This window comes from Raphanus sativus, chromosome 6 (assembly GCF_000801105.2).
Source record: "Raphanus sativus cultivar WK10039 chromosome 6, ASM80110v3, whole genome shotgun sequence".
NCBI classification, from domain to species: Eukaryota; Viridiplantae; Streptophyta; class Magnoliopsida; order Brassicales; family Brassicaceae; genus Raphanus; species Raphanus sativus.
In genome coordinates this window covers 35097420-35120755 of record NC_079516.1, presented here as the reverse complement: position 1 = coordinate 35120755, position 23336 = coordinate 35097420, and the positions used below count along the sequence as shown (strand labels likewise).

The following is a 23336-nucleotide window of genomic DNA, read 5'->3' as shown; positions in this document are numbered from 1 at the left end:
GTAAAATCGAGTTTTCCAGTCAAAACTGTAAAATCGAGTTTTCCCACCAAATAAAAACGAGTTTCCTGCCAAACGTAAAAAATGAGTTTTTTCCTTCCGTAAAGTTGAGTTTTCCCATCAAAACCGTAAAATTGAGTTTTCCCGCCAAAACTGTATAATCGTTTTTTCCACCAAAATCACATAATCACATTTTTCATAAAAAATAATTAATTAATTATATTAAGTTAAATGGGTTAATAGGATCTTCGGTAATTTTAAGTAGAACTCATTTAATAAATGAGTTTTAACAAAACTATCCATTTAAAATCCACTAAACTAAATGTATTTAAACGGGCATTTATTTTTTGAGAAACCCATTAAAAACCCCCGAACAGAAACCCATTTTAACATCCCTAAACAAGATCCTCCCGAAGATGCATAAATGACAGTAGTGAAAGAAAAAGTCACAGACTTGAGAGGCTAGAAACTGTTTTTAATTATTCTTCCGCAACTTGTCTCTTTGAAGAATCCAAGGAAAAAAAAGCAGACAAGAGGAAGAGACATTGATGATCTTGTTAGTGAAAATAAGGATTAATCTTGTTAGTCGAGAATCTCATAGCAGCCACCTGCCACCCTTCCGTAGTCATCACCATGGTTCATCACCCATCAGGTACTTTATTGGTTTATAAAGATCGAATTTATATCCTCTGAGATGGAAACAAGGTGTGTGAATGATACCTCTCCTGATGCTATATCTCTTGTTTGCTTTTTTTTAATAAATGAATTTGGCTCAGAAACTAAAGACTCGTAGTGTGGAAAATAACTGTAAGTCTGTAACCCAGAGTGGAACGACAATTAACTAAGCCTTGCAGTCAGTGATCCTAGTCAAGTGTATCTTGTGAGTTATTTTTTTGATCTTGGGGGTCCTAAGATTTATAGAGCCAAAATTTTGAGGTGAATCTTAATAAAAAAAAAAGAAGTATTTCTACAGTTTAAGAGCCATAGGACCTATCACCAATGTATAATAGCTTTTTACATGTAGTTAAGCGAAAGTATCACCGGGCAGGACCGGCCGGTACGTGGGACTTGTTGATCAAAGAGTCTTTGATTGTTTTCTTTTCTATTCCGCTTACAGGAAATGTAAAATAAAGACACATTCACTTCGCATGACAAGATAGGAGATGTGGTAATAGACATCAGGCCGTTTCTAGAGGCTCAAAGAAAACTGCTTGGCTGAAGAGAGTTGAATCATCTTCAGTAAAGGAAAGATGGTCCACGACATGTTTCTCAACCTGAGATATGTTGAAAGCGGTGAGGTTGAGATTCAAATTGAGTGGGTCGGTGTTCCATGGTCAGACAATCTTTGAAAGAAAACAACAAAAAGCAAGTGTAATATAATGCAGGGGAAATGTTGATATGCTCACAGCTAACCTAAAATATTACAATGTGTATATGTGCACATGCGTCGGTTTATGCCTTGGAAAAGAGGTGTTCGCGGATCTCTTTGGTCATCAATTCAAAGAACTGCAGAGCCACCTTCTCACCAGTCAAGAAGAAATATCATTGCAACACACAAGTTACAGTTTACAACTTATAACTTCAAAGATACGTAACACACTAGAAATCATGTATATATGATTATGACATACTTGCATAATATTAGATCTCTTCAATCATATAGAGAGCACATTATTGATAAATATAAGCTTAACACCCAGACACAATATATAGATAGATACATAGTTGTACGGATAGATGATAGACTGATAGATGATGAATAGATATCTGAAGAATCCTCTAGAATTCAGAAGAAAGCATTTTGTCCATGCCCCTGGAGGCATTGACAAACAGCACGAGTATGTCCTCTGGGTCAGCCACCTTCTTATCAATCTTCTCATACTTCAGGTGACACTTAACCAAACTTCCAGGTCCTCTTTGTTTCGGGGTCGCCTGAATAGTGAGGAAGAAGTTCTTGAACTCATTCATTAGATCTCCCCCAATAACCCTAGCCACCATCAGATTCTTCTCCGGCTCCAGTGCATCGATCCTCTCCTTCATCACCTTTGGCTGTCCATCTACACCCAAAACGGGTGTTTACGTTTTCATGTTTTTGCAAAACAATATATCTAACGAGTCGATAGTTTTTATGCTTACCGGTGACGTAGTTCCAGAAGAGAATTCTTCCAACTTCTCCAGGCTCTCCCTCGAGCACATCACATCTCTGGAGGTTTTCAGGACTGGCTTTCGGAAGATCGTTTGGTTTTCCAGTGAGCATGTGGTAGTACTTCTGGGCGGGAGCTTTGATCTCAATAGTTGTCTCAATCTCCCCTACCATAGAAGACTGCATCGTAGTCCGTACCATTTTTCAGACGGTGTTTAGTGTCTCTGGGTGTTAATGTGAGTGTATGAGTATCTTAACAATTCATTAGCCTTTTTATAGAGGAAGTAATGAGAAAATTTGACTAGGCAGAAAAATGGGATATAGTTAATCTTCTAGTGACCCTTTTTATTCCCAGAAATTTAATCTCAGATAATATATAATATATATCGTTGTTATTTGAACCGTCCCTTTACTAAAGCATAAGAAGCATTAGCTTTCACTAATATATATTCTGGATATTATCTTAGTAGAGTTGGTTTGAATAGGTACCTTTCACTTTTACCATGCATCAGTGAAGTTCGATGCAGCTATGCTTCTTTACATCTATACTATTAAAAGGAAAGCAGTCTTGAAAGTCGATTTATGCAAGTTATTTTGGACCCTTTCATTTTCAAATTTTTTTGGTCTTACCCTATTTAATATAACTAACAATATTGAATTACTAACAATACATAACCAAATATTTCTCTAACCATATCCACATCTTTCTCTACGATATACCAATGTTTATTTAGTGGACCATAATATGTCCTACTCCTACACGATCGAGAATGATTTTTTTCTTCTAAACTACACGAGAATGATATACACAACACACAATATAGTTTATATATTTTAATATACTCCTAATTCTAATTAAACATGTATCTTTAATCTCATTTCAATACAAGACTCATTTCACCTGATATATAAACCTACTCCACATAGAAGACGAGACACTAAAGAAATCTATATCCATTTTTTCAACTGAAATCCATAACCTTATACGTGTGAAGTTACAACACTAAATTACACACGTCTTCTAATTATTTCAATATAAATAAAATGTAGTCTAACTTCTATATGTTTAAGCATGAACTTATTTTTTATTATTGTTTATATTTTTCATGTTTTTACAAAATCACCATGAAAATGAAGTCCGACTTATGTAAAAGCTTTGGATGTAGTATGCAAAAATATGTCTTGAACCAGTTTTGCAGCTGATATTTTATTACCTTAGAAAATATGAAAATAGTGATATGCTTTGTGAACTCGATTGTATAGGTAATATGGGTAGATAAATTTAATGTGAAATTCCTATTATATAGGTAACAAAAAAATCTCCAAGATATCAATACTATTCAATTCAAAAGTTATACCATGATCTTTTAACAAAAATATTACATATTTCATAGGTTTAGGGCGAGATTTATGTTGATTAAGAAAATGTATATTTTGATTTCAAATATTCATTATTTAATTTATGTGCGCTATATAACCAAGACATTATTCCATAGTATCATTCTTATATTAATTGGTTAACAAATTTTGCATATATTATATAAATAAATAGGTATAATTTAGGATCTTCTAAATATCTTCATTCGTAACTAACAAATTAACCAAAATTATAACCTAAAGTATTTTGACGCCAACTCCATTAACAACATACTCTTATAAATAGTTTTTTCATCTTAAAGCTTTGTCAACCCCAAATATCATTTTATTTTATTTTATTTCAAACATGAATCTTAACTTTTAAAAGATATTAAACTTTTAAAACTTTAACATCTTTAATTAAATATATTTTTATCATTTTCTCCTTGAATGTTATTTTGGAACAAAAATTTTAAAAGATTATTTAAAAGAATTTCCCAAACTTATATAAATAAAATTTTTATTTGATAAAATAAATTGTTCAGCTAACTAATAAAACACGATAAACAAATATGTTAAATAAAGAGATTGATGATGCAGATCAGAATGATATGAAATCTTTACAATTATAATTTCCTTAAAAATAACAAAATTAAAATATATACACAAATTTAATCATAAATCATATAAAATGTTAATATATATATATATATATATATATATATATACATTATGTTTGTTACATAAAAAGATACATGGTCTCATTTCAATATTCAGAGAGTGAGTTCTTTTGTGGACTGAACTTCTCATATTGCGGATTAATCTGGACCTTCAATTAGTTTGGAATACTCATGTAAAACAATTTCTTTTAAAAAAAATATTAATCACATGCTATAAAGCTCGACTTAAAAGATTGAATCAATTTTCTTAATAAATATCATCAAATTTATATGATTTTTATCGGGTCAATCAGTATTTGATTATAGGTTAATGATAGATCTTTGGGGGTTTACCGAGTTTTATTGGTTTTAACACATTGTATTTTAACTAAATCTGAATCGGATTATAGACGGGCTAATACCAAATTTATCGGTTTGACTACGGGTCTAAATCAAGTACGAAAACACATATATAATTTTAACTTCATCCCTTTTTTGATATAATACAAATTTATTACTTAATAATGTACATCAAACCCAAACTACTTATTCATGTAAATATTGTTATTATCGAGAAAAAACCCACGCTTTAAAGCGCGGATCAAAATCTAGTGTTTATTATATTTATAAATGAATATTGGGGACCCATTTTTCTATAACGATTTAGTGATCTCTCTTTCTTAGTAGTTGTCCACATGTCTTTTTTTTTTGAACACCTTCCACAGATGTCTATCAACACTGTTTACTCTCTCCATTTGAATATGTATGATGTTTTAGGAGATCTTTTTGTTTTATAATATAAAATATTTTCATATATCTGAGTAATTTTAACTTTATCAAAAATTATATAATTAATTGTGTGTTTTAGTGTTTTGTTTATAATTAAGTAAATTTTTAAATTATATTTTCAATAACTTTTTGAAAAGAAATAATTTTTTTTAACATGTAACCCTTATTATTCATATATACTATAACAAAGAGTATTTAGAGAGGGATTTTAGAAACAACATATTGAAAATTTAAATAATAAAAACTAGAATTTGACCCGCATGTCTGTGCATATATTATATTTATTTTTAAAATTTATAATTTTAATATTACCGTAAATATTTTAAATATATGATATACATATTAGTATTAAATATTGTACAATTCTATAATCTTATTGTTTTAAGTTTCTTATACAGTATTATTAATATATAATGAGTTGTTGTATACATGTATTAATTATTATTACATATTAATATATTTCTGAGTTCAATATAGTAAATTCATATTCTTAAATAATCAAATAGAGAATCATGTACAAATATATTTTCTAAAAGTTTCTGTGGTTTGCATACAATGCATTTATAAAGTTTATTTATTTATACTACAGAAATGATATCTCTTAGGTAGTTATGTTTTCGTATTGTATTTAAAATATATTTTAGCATCTATCAATATAGTATATTTCAGGATTTTATAAGTAAATATATTATTCTGTTTAAGTAGTTCAGCTCTATTATCGTAGTACATTTTATAAATAGTAGCATCTATCATATTAGTTTGGTAAACTTTATCGATATAAGATATTTTTGATGTTATGGTATTAATTTTTCTGATTTTTTATTCAATTAATACATTAAAATATTATACTATTTTATTTTTATAACATTATTTGTTTTTTCACTGCAAAATTTTATATTTTAACATCTATCATTTATCTTTTATAAAATTTGAATTATTATGATTATGAGTTTAAAATATTTAATATCACAATTGTATATTTGGTCAATAGAAATTTGGAAAATTACACAAATATTTTTGATTTTGGAATATTTTATGACTTTTGAATCTTTTTGTTACTAAATCTATATAATAAAACTGAAGTACACTTTTTGATATCCCCTCGATTTTTTCTAAATATTACATTTGTGCCATTGCTATTTATTTATGAGTGAAATTAATTAAAGATATAATAAGATTATATCCTTAATTACGTCTAACAACAAATATTCAGTCAGTTAATTCGGCTAAATTTTCGTGAGGTTTAATTAAAGTAATTACGTGCACAACCAAAATGTACGATGCAAGCAAAATGCATAGTAAATAAGTAAATAGTTGCATATGCTTTATGTTATACATTTTATACAGTTTTCATACTTTATACATTTAAATAATCCTACACGGTAAATTATATATCATCATATTTTGTTGATAAATTTACCCGCTTGGAGAATTCTGTGCAAACAATACGACTTAAATATATACATTATGTTATGACTAGTAACTTTTCTTATATAATTTACATTAAATAAATATATCCATAGGGTAACATATACACATCAATAAGAGCCACACATATTTTGACATACAATATTATAGAATTGTAAAAATATAATTCATATACAAACTAAAATTTATGATTTATTTCATTACACTTATCAAAATACATAGATTATCGTATTTGATTTTAAATTAAAAAAAATCAATGAAAACATGTTAAAAACACGAGTTAAATAAATAGATTTCCAATAACAAGGGTTCAAATAATTTGAAATTCTCAAATTTCTGGTCCAGTTAATAAAAAAGAACTAAAAATGATATATATATATATATTTTTTAAATTATATACAAAGCTTAAAATATTAAAATTATATATTTAATTTATAATGATCATTAAAAATTTAATCAAAAATTAATCCCACGCTTTTAAATTGCGGATTAAAATCTAGTTAATGCATTACTTTATAAAACATTAGTTGAAATTTAATTATTGTATATATTCAACAGAATTTATTATAATTTCAAATTAATAATAAATTTATTGGTATATTATTAATATGTTTAACGAATATTAAAATTGTAAAGTCTTATAATAGCATACTTTTAACACATGAACTAAAGGTTGGTTATATAATTTATATTTTGTATATAAATATTTTTAGAAAATATATTATTGTGAGTTTCAAAATAAATAAAAATTTTAATATATAATATTTTATTGTGATTATAAAAATTGTATGTTAACAATTTATTTTTGGGGTATAAAATATTACATGATTTACGAATTTTAACATTTTTTTACAGTAAGTGTTATTTATTTATTTAAATAAAAAACCTTTAAAAATAAAATATGTCAACTTATCAATTTAATATTGTTTTTTATATTTATTTCATATGTCATTTCTATTTTAATATAAGATAGACTATAATTATAAAATTTATAAAATATAGCATATAAGTTTTATTTTTAATTAACATTAATTTATAATAATAATTACGAAATTAATTAATAAATTAATTTATATAAAAATTATATCTTTAGTAAGATCTTGCTAGATTATTTCTTAACAAATTTTTTATAATTAAAATAAAACTAAAATTGATTTATTATTATATCGTTATTTATTATTTTTTAGAAATGATATATATTTTATTGATTAATGTAAATAATCAAATATGTCATATTAAATGATTAATTAAATTGTCCTCCTATCATTTTGTACCGTAGATTTTTTTTCTTCTATTTTAATAGAAAATATTTTAATAGAAAAGATGACATAACTGTAGCTTTAAAAAATATACTGATACAGTAATAAAGTTTCTACAGCTGAAAAGATAGGGCTTTAGAAAATAAGGTTGTTACAGCCATTTTTCTATTTTTTTGGTTGTAGCTTTAAAACCGATATAAAATATGATATGAATTTGAGTTTTGTTTGAGTTTTGTGATTTTAGTTTTTGGTTTGGTTCATCTAAATTTGCAATTATACTTTATTTATAGTAATCTGTGCGCTGGCATGTGTTATTTTTTATTTATACTTATAAATTTATATTAAATAGTATATGATGTTTGTTATTTATTAAGTTATAATAGTAGTCTTAATTTGGTTTTGATGTTTAGAACCAAAAAGTTCTGAAAAATATAAGATATTATCAAAATTACCGAATATTGAATATTCTTTCTAATCCATGATTATAGCATAAATTTAAAATATATTAATATATTATCTTTGATATTGTTACTAACATCAAAAAATTTGATATCAATGGAAGATGGTAATTTAAAATTTAAAATTCACAAATTTAGGGATATATTTGTTTCAAAGATATGTCTATATTTTAAATAACAGATTTTGAATTTTGAATACATAAAAGTATATCTAAAACTATATAGAATGATATTGTTGAAATATGTATTTTATAGCATGCTATATTATCTTGGGAATATATGATCATGTAATAATACATTTATGTTTTGTTTGGGTATATAACAGAGATTTGCGTATAAAATATGCGAAATGTTTAAGAAGAAGAACTCGATGTTATGTTATAATATAAAACTACTACATTTGCGATGTGTTTATAAGAAAATAAACCACAAGTAACATTCCTATAATTGGTCGAAACAATTTATAGATCTTGATCTTTAAGTTTTTTTTTTTTAATGAAATTTCAAATTTATTGAATTATCAAAAGAATATTATTTACGTATCAGTCACCTACTGTAATCTGTAGTATGAAAAAAGAATCTACATCGTAATCTGAAACCATCGCTGCATTAGTCCTCCCAGTTTGTGGTCTGATCCATACTTTAGAGAACTGATCCTGTTCCTCATGGCTTTATCAATAAGCCTACGCTTCTGATCCTGCAGCTTTGATGCCTCCTTCCATTTCTCTCCCTCCATATATGGTAAACTATCGTCTGAAACAAAAGTCTTGCTAGACACGGATCAACTCCCCTACCCCCCATTCTCTGCAACTGCTGCACCGTCCACTGCCAATCCGGATTGATGTCGCTTCCCACAAGTCTTCGGGCTAGTCTCTCCCATATCGTATAGGAGTAGGGACAAGTAAAGAACAGATGGTCTCTTGTCTCATCCCTTTCCCCACAAAGTTCACAGCCTTGGGTTATCCCCCATTGCCTCATTCTATCTCCCGTAGAAAGCTTGTTATTTATCGCAAGCCAAAGGATAAAAGAGAAACGAGGAACTCCCTGTAGAAACCATACAACTTTGCTCCGCCTTGGTCTAATCGGTTCCCAAGTCTGCTTTGCAGAGAAAACCACTTTGTAGTCATCCTCACTGTGCCTCCATAAAATTATATCACTTCCATCCTCAGGACGAGGTGGTTCTATTGCCATAATACTATTATATAGATCATGAGAACGCCTACCTCTCTGTCCTTTTATCCTCCAACCATCCATTGTTACTGCATCACAGACCTTAGCATGTCTCTGCACACCAAGAAGAATAGTACCTGCAGCTCCTGTCGTGTCTATCAATCGCCCCTGCCCTGCCCAATCATCGAACCAGAAGTGACAGTTCCTGCCATCTTTAACTTCAATCTTGAGGAACTGATAAGCTACTTCTCTCAGATTTAATAATTTTCTACATATCCAAGACTCCTCAGACTCATCCCTGACATCCAAGAAAGAGTTATACTTCAGCAGGTAGTGTTTTACCCAATTAACCCACAGTGAAGTGTGCTGAGTGAACAGTCGCCATATGAGTTTCAAAGCAAAGGCTCTTGCTGAATCTCTGACTTTTCTCACCCCATTTGATTTTTAAGTTTATAATCAAATAATCAATCCTTGGAAGTTGACCATATTGATAACCTGGAGGCAACAATAACCAAACAAAATAAAACAAAGACATAAACAGAGCCTAAAACCCATATATGTCCACAAGTCTATTCCTTCCACCTTTCCAAAAGAATTCGATATCAATGGAGCTGACCTAAGGAACAAATGTCTTGAGCAGTCCCAACCCTGAAGGGGATATCACCAAGCCATACTAGAACCAGCAGCATAAGAAACAATCGAGAGGTCAAAACTACACCAACTCCAGCAGCTGCTATCCATGTGAAACTTGTATGACCAGAAACCACCACTAAAACTAAGATACAAGGACAAAAGACCTTGAAACGCTACTTGGGAAAACGTCAAAGAAGACCACCAGCTCTTACACGCGAACACTCGCAAGGCAGCCAAGTGACCTACAGAACAAAAACTGTCCACCTCCTCGCAAGAGAAAAACTGAAGGTCAAGTTAACTGCTTCGTCTAGAAACCATCTCCCAGAACCACAAAGGACCAAGATAAGGTCTATTAGATACCTCCACAGCGAACATAAATCACAAAAAACGAACCCAAAAGGTCAACTTAGGATGCGACGAAGTGACTGAAACAACAAGAACCAAACAAAAGCAGTATTTCCAAGACTTCAAGCTAATAATAATTCACCAAACAAGAACATAAGTTCCGGTGATCGAGATGCTAGAAAAACCATCCTTCCCAGAGACACAGCCGGCGATAGAGATGCTAGAGGAACCATCCCCTCCCAGAAACAGAAAGCCGGTGGTAAAAAGTTTTGAGAACCTCTTTCCCCGGAGTCTTAGCCGCTCCGGTGGCGGTGAGAACCACCAACCACCGGAGTAAGAAAGAAAAGATCGATGGCTGCTCTTTTAACTAGGGTTTCAAAATTAATCGACGGCTGCTCTTCTAACAATAACCAATCTATCTATTAGATGTGATTTTAATAAGTTCAATTGATTTCTCCCAAATTAATCCAAATTTTCACAGCTCAGAGATTATCTATGTATCATGCACACAAAATCAGAAGGCCGACGGACTAGCACGAGGAGCTAGAAACCAAACGACCTTTGTTGGTCACATGGATGCGGAGCAACCAACTTGGATTACAGAGTCTATATGAGTTTGTAATAGTCGACGACAAAAAAAAAATATTCCAAACCGTATTTGTTTGGTTTAGATTAAAAATGGTTTGTTACTTAAATATTAATCCAAACCATAATTAGTTTAATTTAAACATACCAGTTACCATATAAAATTGTATATGTAGTATATTTAATCACAACATATTTAATAAGTCCAAATTAAAAACATGTCATATAAAGTTCAAATAAGAACATAAATTAATAGATTAGATAGCGCTTCCTTTTATTTGATAAAAATAGACTAGCTATAATATTATGTATATTTCCTAAATAACCATGTGATTTAAATATATATATTTTACTTTAAATAATTATATGCCAAGAATGAGAAAATCTACAACTGAAAAAAGAATAATGTCAAAAAACGTGTTTAAAAAGGAATTAATAATTTAATGAAATGCATTTTAGCCAAGAAGAGTGACAAGGGAATCAATTTTTCGGCATCCCTTTTCTTTTTGGAAAATTTGGTGGCAATTTTTAAAAACTTACTTTTAGCTAGTGGAATATGCTAAGAAAAAAACTATTCTGCACCACGGCTTTTCTAACTCACTCAAAGTATTGCTCATCGTGTTCAACATATCATTCAAGATAAAAAAAACATATCATTCAAGATAATTAGTAGAATATAAGTTACTAGGTAGTAGCGCTGTACGCAGAATGAAATAGTTTATTAAATGATTTATTGTATGTTATACCAAAAAGTTTATTGTATAGTTTTTTCTAGGGATATTCATTCATATATCCGTTTGGATTCAGTTGGTCTATTTTGATTTTGGATTTTTAGAGTTAGAAATTTGAATTGTATACGGATATCTATAATTTTTAGTTTAGATTTGGTTCAAATCATTGCGGCTTTAGTTCGGTTCGAGTTTGGATACCCATTTTAATTATGTATTTTTAACAAAAATTCAAATATACTTAAATTCTCAAAATTTGAAAATAAAATAATATAAAACCTTAAAATTGAATAAAGTAAGACTAAATATTTAAATTTACATAAAATTAGTTGAATTTAAATATTTAACATATTTAAAATAATTAACATATTTAAATATATAATTGCAATTTAAGATAATTTTGGTGTCCAAAATATTTTAGTTTGAATTAGATTCGGGTCTAGTTATCTAGATATTAAACTGTTGAGATCCATCTAAGTACTTAATCAATTTTAGTTTGTATTTAATATTACTTTGAAATCTAGTTCGGTTTGGTTCTACAGATCCAGATATTTTATCCAAACTTACTTTCTTCTCCTAATATAAAGCAAAATAAAATAAATTTACAACAGATATTTTCAGCTTGCTTAACATACATAATTATTGGACTATACTTTAATAATACCAATAAAAATGGTTGGTTGTTATGCCAATATTGTTGGGCATGTTACAAAATTGACATTGTCTATAACCACTAATGTGTATTTTCTTATAAAAGATTATTGGTAAATATAATAAAACACGAGAGTGAAAAGTGTTACCGATGCGTGGAAAATAATGTGATCTCTACATTCGGCTTCTGAATTCTGTTTTTCAATCGATTTCAAGAATCTTTTTCTAAGCGTTTCTTATTTCTTATTTTCTAGTAATTTGATTATGTTTCTAACTTTTGGTTAATTGTGAAAGTTCCGTAAAGAAAGGCAATATTTGGCTGAACTAAAGATCCGAATTTGTTTGTGGTGTTTTCTACATCAGTTTTCTTAATTCATAAACAATCACAATTATTTATTACATTTGTGTTCAGAAGCCTCAACCATGGCTAATTTCAGGAATATATGAAACTTTCAATTTCTAAAAACATTTACATTCCAGTATTTTACTTGAAGTGAATCTTAATGATTTTGTAATTTTTTTTTTCAAAATGATATTATTCAGTAGTTTGAACGGAGAGAATTTCAGTTCAATAATACAAAGGTTAAAAATGAAAGAACTAAAAATAAGCTGATTATAAAAAATTAGTGTAAACACATTAAATTATTTGCAGTTGAGTTAAAAATTAGAATGTAAACGCATTAATTATCAAACGATTATGAGGTCGACACGTCAGAATACTCAAATTAAAATCGATGTGAGACTGCCACGAGTCCAACGTAGTGTGAAAATATTTAGTGATAATACTTCTATTTTAATATATACTAGGTGTTTGCCCGCGATTTCGCGGAAAATAATATTATACGGAGAAATATATATGATGTTTTTAATATTACAATCACTAAAAATGATGAAAGATATTAAATTTTAAATTTTAACTTTAATTGTTTGATTATCAAAAATTTCAACATATATTTTTAGAAGATCTTAGATAGTTCAACAATATAAATATAAGTTACTAAAAGAATTTCTATGAAAGCCACATTATAATCTTTCTTTTATTCTACCTTTCATAGAGGAAAAAAAATTTGTGTAGTTCCAAGATGATGGTCAGAGTTTTCTATAGCTCCAACATCAGAATTACTGCTTTGTTTTACTTATATTTTTTATTTGTTTGATTATTTTTAATTTATTTTAAATTTAATAAAATTATTTTTTCTTTTATATTTTTCCGAAATATTTTTCAAAAACAAAAGTTTTAAATATGATTAAAGGTAATAACATTTTAGTTTAAATATGAACAAGGTATTCAAAACTAAAAATGGCAGATAATTGATTGTATAATTACTTTTCAATTTACATAGATAAATGAATAATTCAAATGCTAACAACCAATCAAATTACGAGAATTAATTATAAATTTCATCTATGAATGACACACGATGAATTTTATAGGATGATTTAATTAAATAAATTCAAATTCCAACAACCAATCAAATTAAGAGAATTAAAACTAAATTTCACCTATGAATGATACATAAGCGAAATTCACTATAGAAAAATTGAGTATTGATGACACAATCTTCTAAAATACATATTTGTTAAAGCTATTTTTGTTAGTATGATTTGTTTGGCTATTGATATAAGATTATTCTTAATTTAGTTTCTTTTAGAACAAAATTAAATAAATCAAAAATCAAAAACTTTCGACCAATCAAATTAAAATGATTATGAGAGAGCTCTCCTATGAGTGACACATAATCATAATCACTAAAATGTCTTCTCAATTAATATATATGAGGATAAGGAAATTAAACTATATGCCATATATATTGATAAAATTAACCATGTTAGTTTGATCCAATCATTAAAATATATTTTGCATATAGTTGCTATTATTAAAAAAAATTCTAAAATCACATATTTATTTTATAATATTTTATAAAATCTCACTATGTTAAAGAATGTTAATATTTTAAGAATGGCCTGACACCGCGCAAGGCACCGATCTTCACCTTATATATATATATTGTTACACTATAAATATGTTATTTATAGTTTTAATTATAATCATATATTAAACCTATGAATAAAATATATTTTTATACAAGTTATATTTCGACATTTATTCTAAAGTTAGTTATAATATATAATATTGTTTGGAATGTTTTTTTAATATAATCTTCTTATAACTTACCAAACGCTACAATGCTAATTAGATTTTCCTGGAAATATTAAATGTAGGAAACCCGATCATTGATGACACAATTTTCTAAAATATGACTTCTTAAAATCATTTTTGTTAAATATTATTTGTTTGGCTAATGATATAACATTATTCTTGATTTATTTTCTTATAGAACTGAATTAAATAAATTAAAAATAAAAACTTTTGACCAATCAAATCAAAACGATTAATTAGAGAGCTCTCGTAAGAGTGGCACATAAGAAAATTAACTAAATTGTATTCTCAATTAATATATAGGAGGATGAGAATTTTAATATCCTTCAAATTAAATTATATGTCATATATATTGATAAAATTGAACATTTTTACCATTGTAGTTTGTTCCAATCATTAAATATATTTTGCATATAGTTCTATTATTTAAAAAGTTCTAAAATCTTATATTTACGACAAAAAAAAAGATATCTGAAATTGAAATTAAACATGAGGTTAAAGAAAAAGATATCTGAAATTGAAATTACAAACGACGGCTCCTCGATAGAAAGAGAAGAGAAGATTTGTAACAAAAAGGTTCAAAATGACTAAATGCCTTTAGTCAAAAAGGTTCAAAATGACTAAACAAAGGCAAACCCAAATCTTAATCCAACGTCAAGAAATTTCAGAGGATGATATTTCGCAAAAGACACGCATTGTCCAGTTCTCTTCATATATTGGGCTTAACCCTTATTTGGCCCATATTGTAAACCATGCATTAACGTGTGTTCGGATCAAAACGGTTTCTGACCCGGAAAAACCAGGCCGGGTAACCGCAATAAGAATATTGATGATGAGAATATGCCGTGGAGGAAGAGACTTGAAGGAAGAAGATTCTTAACTCATTCGCATCTCTATTGCTATATTCTCTCCTCTTCCTCTTCCTCTTCTACTTGCTCCTCCTCCATTATTTATGCACTTATTTCTTCTCAAAACTTTCTAACGTTACGGCCATTCCTGCAGGTTCGATCTCTCTCTCTCTCCTTCTCTAGCTGCTTCTTGCTTTTTTTTCTTTTTTTTTTTTGTCAAACGGCTGCTTCTTGCTTAATAATAAGTTTTATGTAATATATAAGTGAAGACGCAACTACGACTCGAATCACTGAGAATCGAGCACACAACTTGTGGAGTAACGGAACCTACAACGACTTGTCTCCATTATATGTTTGTTTTTTTTCTATCATTACAGAACAAACAGAAACAGCCAGCAAGTAATTGCTTTCCTGGCGAAAGAAGCGAGTTCGGTCTTGTTGTGTGGTTTTGAAACAGAGCTAATGAGCCTCCAAACTGCAACAAAGTCAAGAAACAACGCCCTTGAGGGTATCCATGGAGTTCACGTCGTGTCTCCCTTCTCATACGAGCGGACAACCCAAGTTGGTGACTTTCAGACCAACTGCAAATCCTCAGAAATGGGAACAAATCAAAGACTATTCATCGAGTACGTGCATGACAGGATGTTTTTAAGCTTCTTCCATGGATAATACTCATAACTTGGTTTCTCTTCTTTTTTTTCTTACAGACGTGTTTGGCAACAAAGACCTCCATGTCTAAGGCCAATCCACTGTTGCATTCGCGGTATTATTATAAACACTATAAACCCTTCCATCTTTGTCTTCCCATTCTCATGAATCGATTATATGACAGGTGACCAGAGTGCCTTAGAAACAGCAGCTAACGTGGCTACTTCCCTTCCTTTCATCTTCCTTGGAATGCAAGCACCAAGGTAAATTCTCTCTCTCTTTGCTCCACCCATTTATAAGTAGACTTTCTCTAACTAGAAACTATGCAATGTAGGAAGAACCTGAACACAAAGGTGTACGCAAACTCCCTAATTGGAGTTGGAATCGCGTCGAGTCTGTATCATGCCTCTAGAGGAAAGTTGAGGAAGTATTTGAGATGGTTAGATTACACTATGATCGCCACAACAACAGTAGTAAGCTCCACTCATATATGGCCCTTAGAGTTCTGGGAGGAGGAGGGGTCTTAAACAATTTACTAAACATTTTAGTAAAAAAGATATAGTTTTTAATAATTTGGGAGCCCATGTCATATATAATAGCTCTAAACTTTTGGGGTTAGTATAAATGTTTTATTTAGCTATGTCCAGGACCACTCTACTATCTTTAGCCAATATAAGCGGTTATTTGTGTATTGGACAGTGTCTTTCAAGGGCTCTAAGGAATGAGAATCCAAAGTTCTTAATGGCTGCATCAGCTTTAGTTCTACCGTTTCAGCCTCTAATGGTCTCTGCTGTTCACACCGGAATGATGGAGGTACTAATTAAAGCTCATGAGACACTTACACTTCTTGATGTAATCTAACAGAACGACACATTTTGAATCAGGTGGCGTTTGCTAAACGAAGCTTAAAGGATCCAGATCTCAAAACAGCTCATAACGTACACAAGATGTCTTCGTTGCTAGGAGGTGCGCTGTTCATAGCTGATGACTTCTTCCCCGAGACACAGTTCCTTCACGCTGGTTGGCACCTTGCTGCAGCCATTGGAGTTGGAACATGTAATAAGCTTCTTGAATAGTAGATATCTACTCTTGGAACAGAGAAACCAAAATAGTTTCTGTGTTACTCATAATCAGCCGACATAACTAAGAAACATTGTACCCGGTAATATCTACTTAAGTTCTAGTAGATGGTGTATACATGATCATGTAAGAACATTATTGAATTTCTAAAAGGCCATGCAATATAAAACAGAACTCTCTCTCGCTAGCCAACACATCAATCGTGAAATCCAACATACTCTTGCAGTCTTGCTCTCCAAGCTGCACTTGAATACCACCGAACCAAAATCAATTTCCCGGTTCTGTCTCTTCGCTACAGAATTACTCGCCTTGGTTACACGAAGCCCAGGCCCATTAGAGTCGATCCGGTTTAGTCATGTTCAATAATTTCTCTTAAGGAACATGAGTTTAATTTCTTCCAACTGCTGAACTACAAAAATAGTTGAACTACAAAAATAGTTCTAGACCATGATTAACCTCGATCTCTTGATTGGGGTTCTTAACTTCGGTTGAGAGACGGTTCTTAGATTTTCTTAGATTTTAATTAAGAAAAGCTAAAAACCGTCTCTTAAATAATAGATATAGGAGCCGACTCTTAACCGAAAAGTGTAAAAAAATATAAAAAATATCAAATCATGAGTTAAAAACTCCGGCTAAGAGACCGGGTTTAATCATGTCCTTAGGCAGACAAAAATTTTAAACACTATAGAGATTATTATCTTTTTATCTGTTTGTAGTGATGTAATAGGAGAGTCGTGGAGTATTAAGTTCAAAACTGAATACGACTGGCGAAAGAAGGGTAAAGGAAAAACGACAACTTGAAATTTAGAAGAGGAAAAAAGTTATCGCATGGATTGGAGTTGGTTTTTAAAGATGGAGCCTCGACGGATCTGGTTTTCCTCTTTCTAGATCTGGTCATCGACTCCGGTGATGGTGGTGCATGGGTAGTGTTTCTGACTCGGTCTATTTGATTTTTCATGGATCTTGGGATCTAGTTGGAGCGGTGTAGCAGTCGAAGGATCCTCTCCTTTGCCTTGGCGTCTCGGCGTGGTAAACCCTTTCCTCTGCTCTCAAGGCCGACTTAGAGTCGCTTCTTCAAGGTGTGGATCGGTGTTTTCCTTTGTGGTGGTGTCACTATGGGATTCTCGTTGGTTCGTGTGGCGGGTTTGGTGAAGCTCTGGCATGCGGATAATGGTTTGGTTCCAATCCTCCTCTCTGGTCTTTGTCGTTTTCTCCTATGATTTCAACTGATGGTGCTTCCGCTTCGGGTGTTGCGCATTTCCCGGAGTTGGATTCGAGTATGATCTTCATCGTGTGCTGCCTCGGTTCTAGTGCCAGGGCTTGCATCCTTTTGTTTTGTGTGGGAGATCTTGCTCTAGTTCTTAAAGTAAGTATATGTGGGGAGTTTGCTTGCTCCGTGAGTCATTGGAGTCTCATCTCTCCGATGGTTGCATATCTAGGAGTTTATCCATCCTAGTGGCGTAGTGGTTCAACGATTGCTCCATCAGGATGACTTATTTCTTTTCGCTCGGGTACTCTTCCATCTTGTCACTGCTGCTCCCAACGTAATCTACCTTTCTGGGATTCTCGGTATGATCATATCCCTTACTGCCGTCAGAACTTCATAGTGACAACATGACTTCAACAAGAAGGCAAGGTTAGTTGCGCAAGAGCCAAACCTGGATTAAGCGACTGGATGGTGAAGTTGATGTCTGGTCCGGACCTGACTGTATATCGTATCCATTGACTGACGTTTTGTTGAAAACTCTTTTTTTTATCGAAAAATATATTTTGACATATGGCACAATTTGAAGAACAATATGAACAATACATTTTTTTTAACTTGGGCTTGCATTAACAAAAATTTCACAAAACATAATTCAAAGATTTCCAACTTTAAAACTAAGGCATAGCAACGAAAGGAAAGAGAAGATATGCAGTATAAAATGGATAACCATAGAAAGAAAATAAAAGAATGACAAGCTATGAAGAATAAAACAGAGATATAAATTGGAATATATCTTTTATTTTTATTTGATTCCCATTCAAAGCATATTTTCTTTTGACTATAAGTCTATTAAAAGAATTAAATTTGAAGATATCTTTTATCTTTGACCAGAAAATATATTTAATCTATAATTCTGTTATCTTATATATATTCATCTTAAGCGTAATAAAAGATGAAAAAATTAAAAGAAAACATTGTAAAACTGGCTATGATTATGAAAACTTTAGTCACATTACTTTTTACCATCTTTTTTGTTATATTGTGTGTTCATTGTCGTAAGATGTCCACTATCAATCCCGGTACTTATTTAGTATTATACATTCCTCTTTTTACTTATGTACATGATTGCATATCTTTTATATGAATGTGCATATTGGCTTGATGATTGTTATTGCTAAATAGGTCTTGGAATAGAGGAAGTTGAAAAATGCTTCAAATTTAATCCTTGTGAAAATGGAGGAGATAGAGGCTGCACAGTGTTCTGCAGAAGACAAATGGCAGATTATTTGTTTGGCACTTGTACTAAAACAGCATGTTGTTGTGTTGGTAGATAAGTCAGAAGTATGCATACAAGATAAAATGATTTGATAAAATTTATTGGAATCTTCCTATAAAGTAATAAAACTAAGGGAAAATTGCCAAAAGTTTCTAAAACCGATTAGAAAAAGTTGTTAGTGTTAGAAGATAATACGAAAAAAGTATAATGATCATCCTCTTAACCGACTCTTCCAACCAACTGAACACATTATATAATATTTTCTTTGTAGTATAAATACATACCCTAGTTGTGTTTCAGATGATTTGATCACATCAATAAAAAGAAGAAATCAAATTATCATAACTCCATCTCTTCCCTTCCTTTACGTTACCAAAAAGAAAGACATTAAATAATTAATAAATTTCGTAATTCTGTTTTTATTTTATTTACAACAGGTTATCAGCACGAGCGCTCTCCTACCAAGAAGATAAGTTTTTAATTTGTCTTTTAATTAATTTAATTAATTTAATTTATATTAATTTAAATATTGTTTCGGAGTGAGAGGCTACGCTTTCTCCGTTTATTCTTCGAGATGATAGGCGTTGTCTTTCCTGACTGATTGTTAAGATAGGTTATGCCTTCACAATCAGAGAAACATGTGATATGCTTTGCCTCCGTAAATAAAAAGAAAATATCAAAATGGAAGACTAAGTCTCCTCGGTTCTTGAAATAAAAAAGGTCAAATAGTAGGCTAAGTCTCCTCAGACCTTGAATAAAAGAAAAAAGGTTAATAGGACAGATTTTGTCTCCTCGAACCTTTGATAAAAATTATTAATATGGTAGTCTTTGACTCATCGGATCATGTGGAAGGCTAAGCTTCCAATTTTAGTTATGCTTTTTAAATTTCTGCAATTTAAGTTATGCAATCTATTTTTTGCTTTTATTTTATGCATTTAATTTATGCTTTTAAATTATGCATTTAAAATTCAGTGTTTATTATATTTTTATATGTTATTCTATGAATAAGGATATCATGTCGAATTTGAAAAAAAAGCTCAAAATTAATGCCCATGATAGTACGGAAAATAATTATATGATATGGGAAGTGGGTGCAAAGATGCACCTGAGAGAAAATGAGCTTTGAGAAATCATCGATAAGTAAATCAGATGAGAATAAAAAAGCTATGATATCTTACACCACTTTGATGATGGTTTATAAGATGAGGTGTATCATGAGAAAAGATCTAAAAGATCTTTGAGTAATTAAATCTCTGAAAGAAATGATTCACTAAATAGTTGGAGTAAATCCTCCATGAAAACTGAAAAAATGGAAATCATGATACTTAACCATCAAGTCGGTCTTACTGGGAAATGACGAGTGTGTAGATGCGGTTGAAACCGATATTGTGGTCGTGAAAGAGGACGAGGAAAAAGATATTGTCCCTATGATAAAAGAAATAACTTCCACATAAATGGAAAATGGTCGGGTGATAAAAGACAAACAGAAAAGGTTTGCTACAGATGTGGCAAGAAAGAACGTTGGGTACGTATTTGTCGTATACCAAAATATTAGCCGATTTGTATTGATAGTCAATAAGAAAAGAGAAATAAAGTAAAATAAACTTCATCTTTTATGATTCTGGACCATTTTTTCATGGATTGAATACTCATCTTGATGTTTTAAGATTTTCTGTATAATTTAGAAAATAAAAATGAAAATATCGATGCGACATGAAAATTATTCTCCTGAATAAGATTTTGAGATTCAGGATAGGGATAGATACTTGGTAGATATTGGGTCATCATACATGGCTATTAAAGGTAACAAATATCTATCCTCTCTTAAAATAAATAAGCATAGTATCTAGTAATATAAAATTACTATTGGCTCTAGAAGAGTTTATGATGAAAAGACATGCATAAGAAAATAATGGCAAAAGTGTAAATGGTGGTAAACCTAAAGCTTACTGATATATAGCCATCTCCAATAATGTTATCGATATTATTGTGAAATATTGAAAAACCAGAAGTTTTTCACGTATAACATATCTTAAAGAAAATAAAAGAAACCATCACGGAGATGAATCATCAAGAAAGTTCATTGGATGTGATTTCTTTAAACAAACCTAAATCAGGATCTCACTCTGAAGGATTTGAAACATAATTCATGAATATGTTATTGGTTCTAGAGTGGGATTTACTACGAGATTTTAGACATAATGTCATCATCTCGAGGGGGAGAATTAAAGAATCCTAGTGAATGGAACATTGATAATATTATGTTTACTCGAAAAAGAACTTGATAAAATAAATTAAGTAAGATGATTCCCATGACCGGATGTAAACATGCAGTTATGCATGTAATAAAGACATATACAATCCAGAGGGATAAAGTATATGTAATAATTAGAAATATGTTTGCAAAGTTACTAGACGCATATGAAACAGCTGGTGGAATGAGATATGAGTAATGGATTATCATGAAAGTTATGTAGGATAATCCATTTATAAAATGGCTGCTAGACATTTTGATGAAATAATGAAATCTCATATACCAGCTGAAAAGACTCCAATAAGAAAATGTGTCTTAAAATGACGATATATGAGTCTATGGCACACTAGAGACGTGATAGACCACTTTGGTTCCAAAGAGTCCTCGAAAAAAAAAGCAAATATATGAATAGAGGATAAATCTCTTGAAGAGATCGTTGATGTGGTTAATGTGTAGTCAGGTACCTGGGTAAATCATCGATGATGATAAAGAGATTTTAATTAACCATGTCAGTATAGGTAAAAAGATGGAATCAAAGAGAAAATAGATTATCGACAATAAATGAGAAAAAGCGCTATATAAATGAGGATCCTGAATCTACCTCTATATATGAGGGTGAAGTGAATGAGACAATCAATTCGATATAAAGCTTGTTAGAAAAATGAGAAAGTTTTGGACTAGAAATCCAAGCATATTTCTCTAGAGAATAAAATGAAAGATGACCTTGAGGTATAAAAAGCAGCTTGTTCCAAAATCACTGGAGAAAATTTAAAATAGATGCAGTATATCGATATGTCTGGCAGGATATAAACGACTTGAGCTGCATCTCGATATTTAGTATTCCCGGGAGAATTAACAATGTTTTCGGGAACGATAAAACTCTGAAAGAGTTAGAACAATTCTTAAATGAGATATCTGGATGCAGTAACTGGTGTTATATTTACGGCATGATTTGTCAATTGTCATTTTAATAAAGATGAATTTCCAGTGTTAAGAAGAAAATCAGAGGAATTTCTACAGAGATTACATGGTGTACACAGTTGTTGTTACACCTTTATTCTCCTACAAGTCAAAAAGAGCTGGAAGTTCAGAAAATTGTGCATTTGCATAATTTGATAAACCATTTACCATATGAGTTCACAGATACGAGTGGTGATGAAATCATATATATCTAACAAATCCGTTCAATATTACATGAGTATGAGTAGATGACAATGAAATGAAAGAAAAAAAACTCATTGAATTTAACCAAATGTAGAAAATCTTTTATCAAAAGAAAAATATATTAACCAAAGGGCAAGTCGTGTTAAAAAAATTTAGCCAAAAAAAAAGTCGTGTTAAAATTTTCCAAAACTGGATTCAACTTAAACTCTTCTCAAATTTTCCCAACCAAAAATTGAAAAATGGTTTTTATTGGATGACAATGGATGTCCTTACCAAACTATATATTCAACATTTAAAATGTTAGAAAATAATATTAAAAGAGGGAAAACTGACACATGGAGGTCCCTAAAGTGGGCAAAGAGGATAACAAAGCAACACGCGATCAAAAGCTCGATGTGTCTTTAAGGAGGTCCCAAGATAATAAGTATGGGTTTTCAATCTCATGACAATGATGAAGAAATGGATAGGCACTATAGCATATAGATTCACCTTATTAT

The 23336-nt window shown here is 30.5% G+C and overlaps 3 protein-coding genes and 1 long non-coding RNA gene across 4 annotated transcripts; 2 read left to right on the top strand and 2 right to left on the bottom strand.

Annotated features, from left to right (window-relative positions):
- The first annotated feature begins 414 nt into the window (after positions 1–414).
- Positions 415–1655, top strand: LOC130495919 (uncharacterized). Its single transcript, XR_008934917.1, has 2 exons — positions 415–649; positions 1115–1655. It is a non-coding gene; the product is annotated as an uncharacterized LOC130495919 (long non-coding RNA).
- Positions 1517–2426, bottom strand: LOC108806941 (MLP-like protein 28). Its single transcript, XM_018579157.2, has 2 exons — positions 2134–2426; positions 1517–2054 (listed from the first exon to the last, which is right to left on the bottom strand). The coding sequence occupies exons 1-2, from the start codon at positions 2339–2341 to the stop codon at positions 1777–1779; spliced, it is 486 nt and encodes a 161-aa protein (XP_018434659.1). The 5' UTR covers positions 2342–2426; the 3' UTR covers positions 1517–1776.
- Positions 2427–8752: 6326 nt separating this feature from the next.
- On the bottom strand, positions 8753–9696 carry LOC108808314 (uncharacterized). Its single transcript, XM_018580481.1, has 2 exons — positions 9692–9696; positions 8753–9557 (listed from the first exon to the last, which is right to left on the bottom strand). Exons 1-2 carry the CDS (start codon positions 9694–9696, stop codon positions 8753–8755), a joined length of 810 nt encoding a protein of 269 aa, XP_018435983.1.
- Positions 9697–15227: 5531 nt separating this feature from the next.
- LOC108810319 (uncharacterized) lies at positions 15228–17112 on the top strand. The gene is made up of 7 exons (XM_018582439.2): positions 15228–15364; positions 15588–15836; positions 15918–15973; positions 16043–16121; positions 16193–16331; positions 16558–16671; positions 16743–17112. The coding sequence occupies exons 2-7, from the start codon at positions 15673–15675 to the stop codon at positions 16932–16934; spliced, it is 744 nt and encodes a 247-aa protein (XP_018437941.1). The 5' UTR covers positions 15228–15364; positions 15588–15672; the 3' UTR covers positions 16935–17112.
- Positions 17113–23336: the final 6224 nt, after the last annotated feature.

Coding starts and splice junctions, on each gene's coding strand:
- LOC108810319 (XM_018582439.2), top strand. CDS start 15,673: ATGAGCCTCCAAACTGCAACAAAGTCAAGAAACAACGCCCTTGAGGGT. Junction 15,837..15,917: donor AATCAAAGACTATTCATCGA/GTACGTGCATGA, acceptor TTTTTCTTACAG/ACGTGTTTGGCAACAAAGAC. Junction 16,332..16,557: donor TGATCGCCACAACAACAGTA/GTAAGCTCCACT, acceptor TGTATTGGACAG/TGTCTTTCAAGGGCTCTAAG.
- LOC108806941 (XM_018579157.2), bottom strand. CDS start 2,341: ATGGTACGGACTACGATGCAGTCTTCTATGGTAGGGGAGATTGAGACA. Junction 2,055..2,133: donor CTTCTGGAACTACGTCACCG/GTAAGCATAAAA, acceptor TTTTGGGTGTAG/ATGGACAGCCAAAGGTGATG.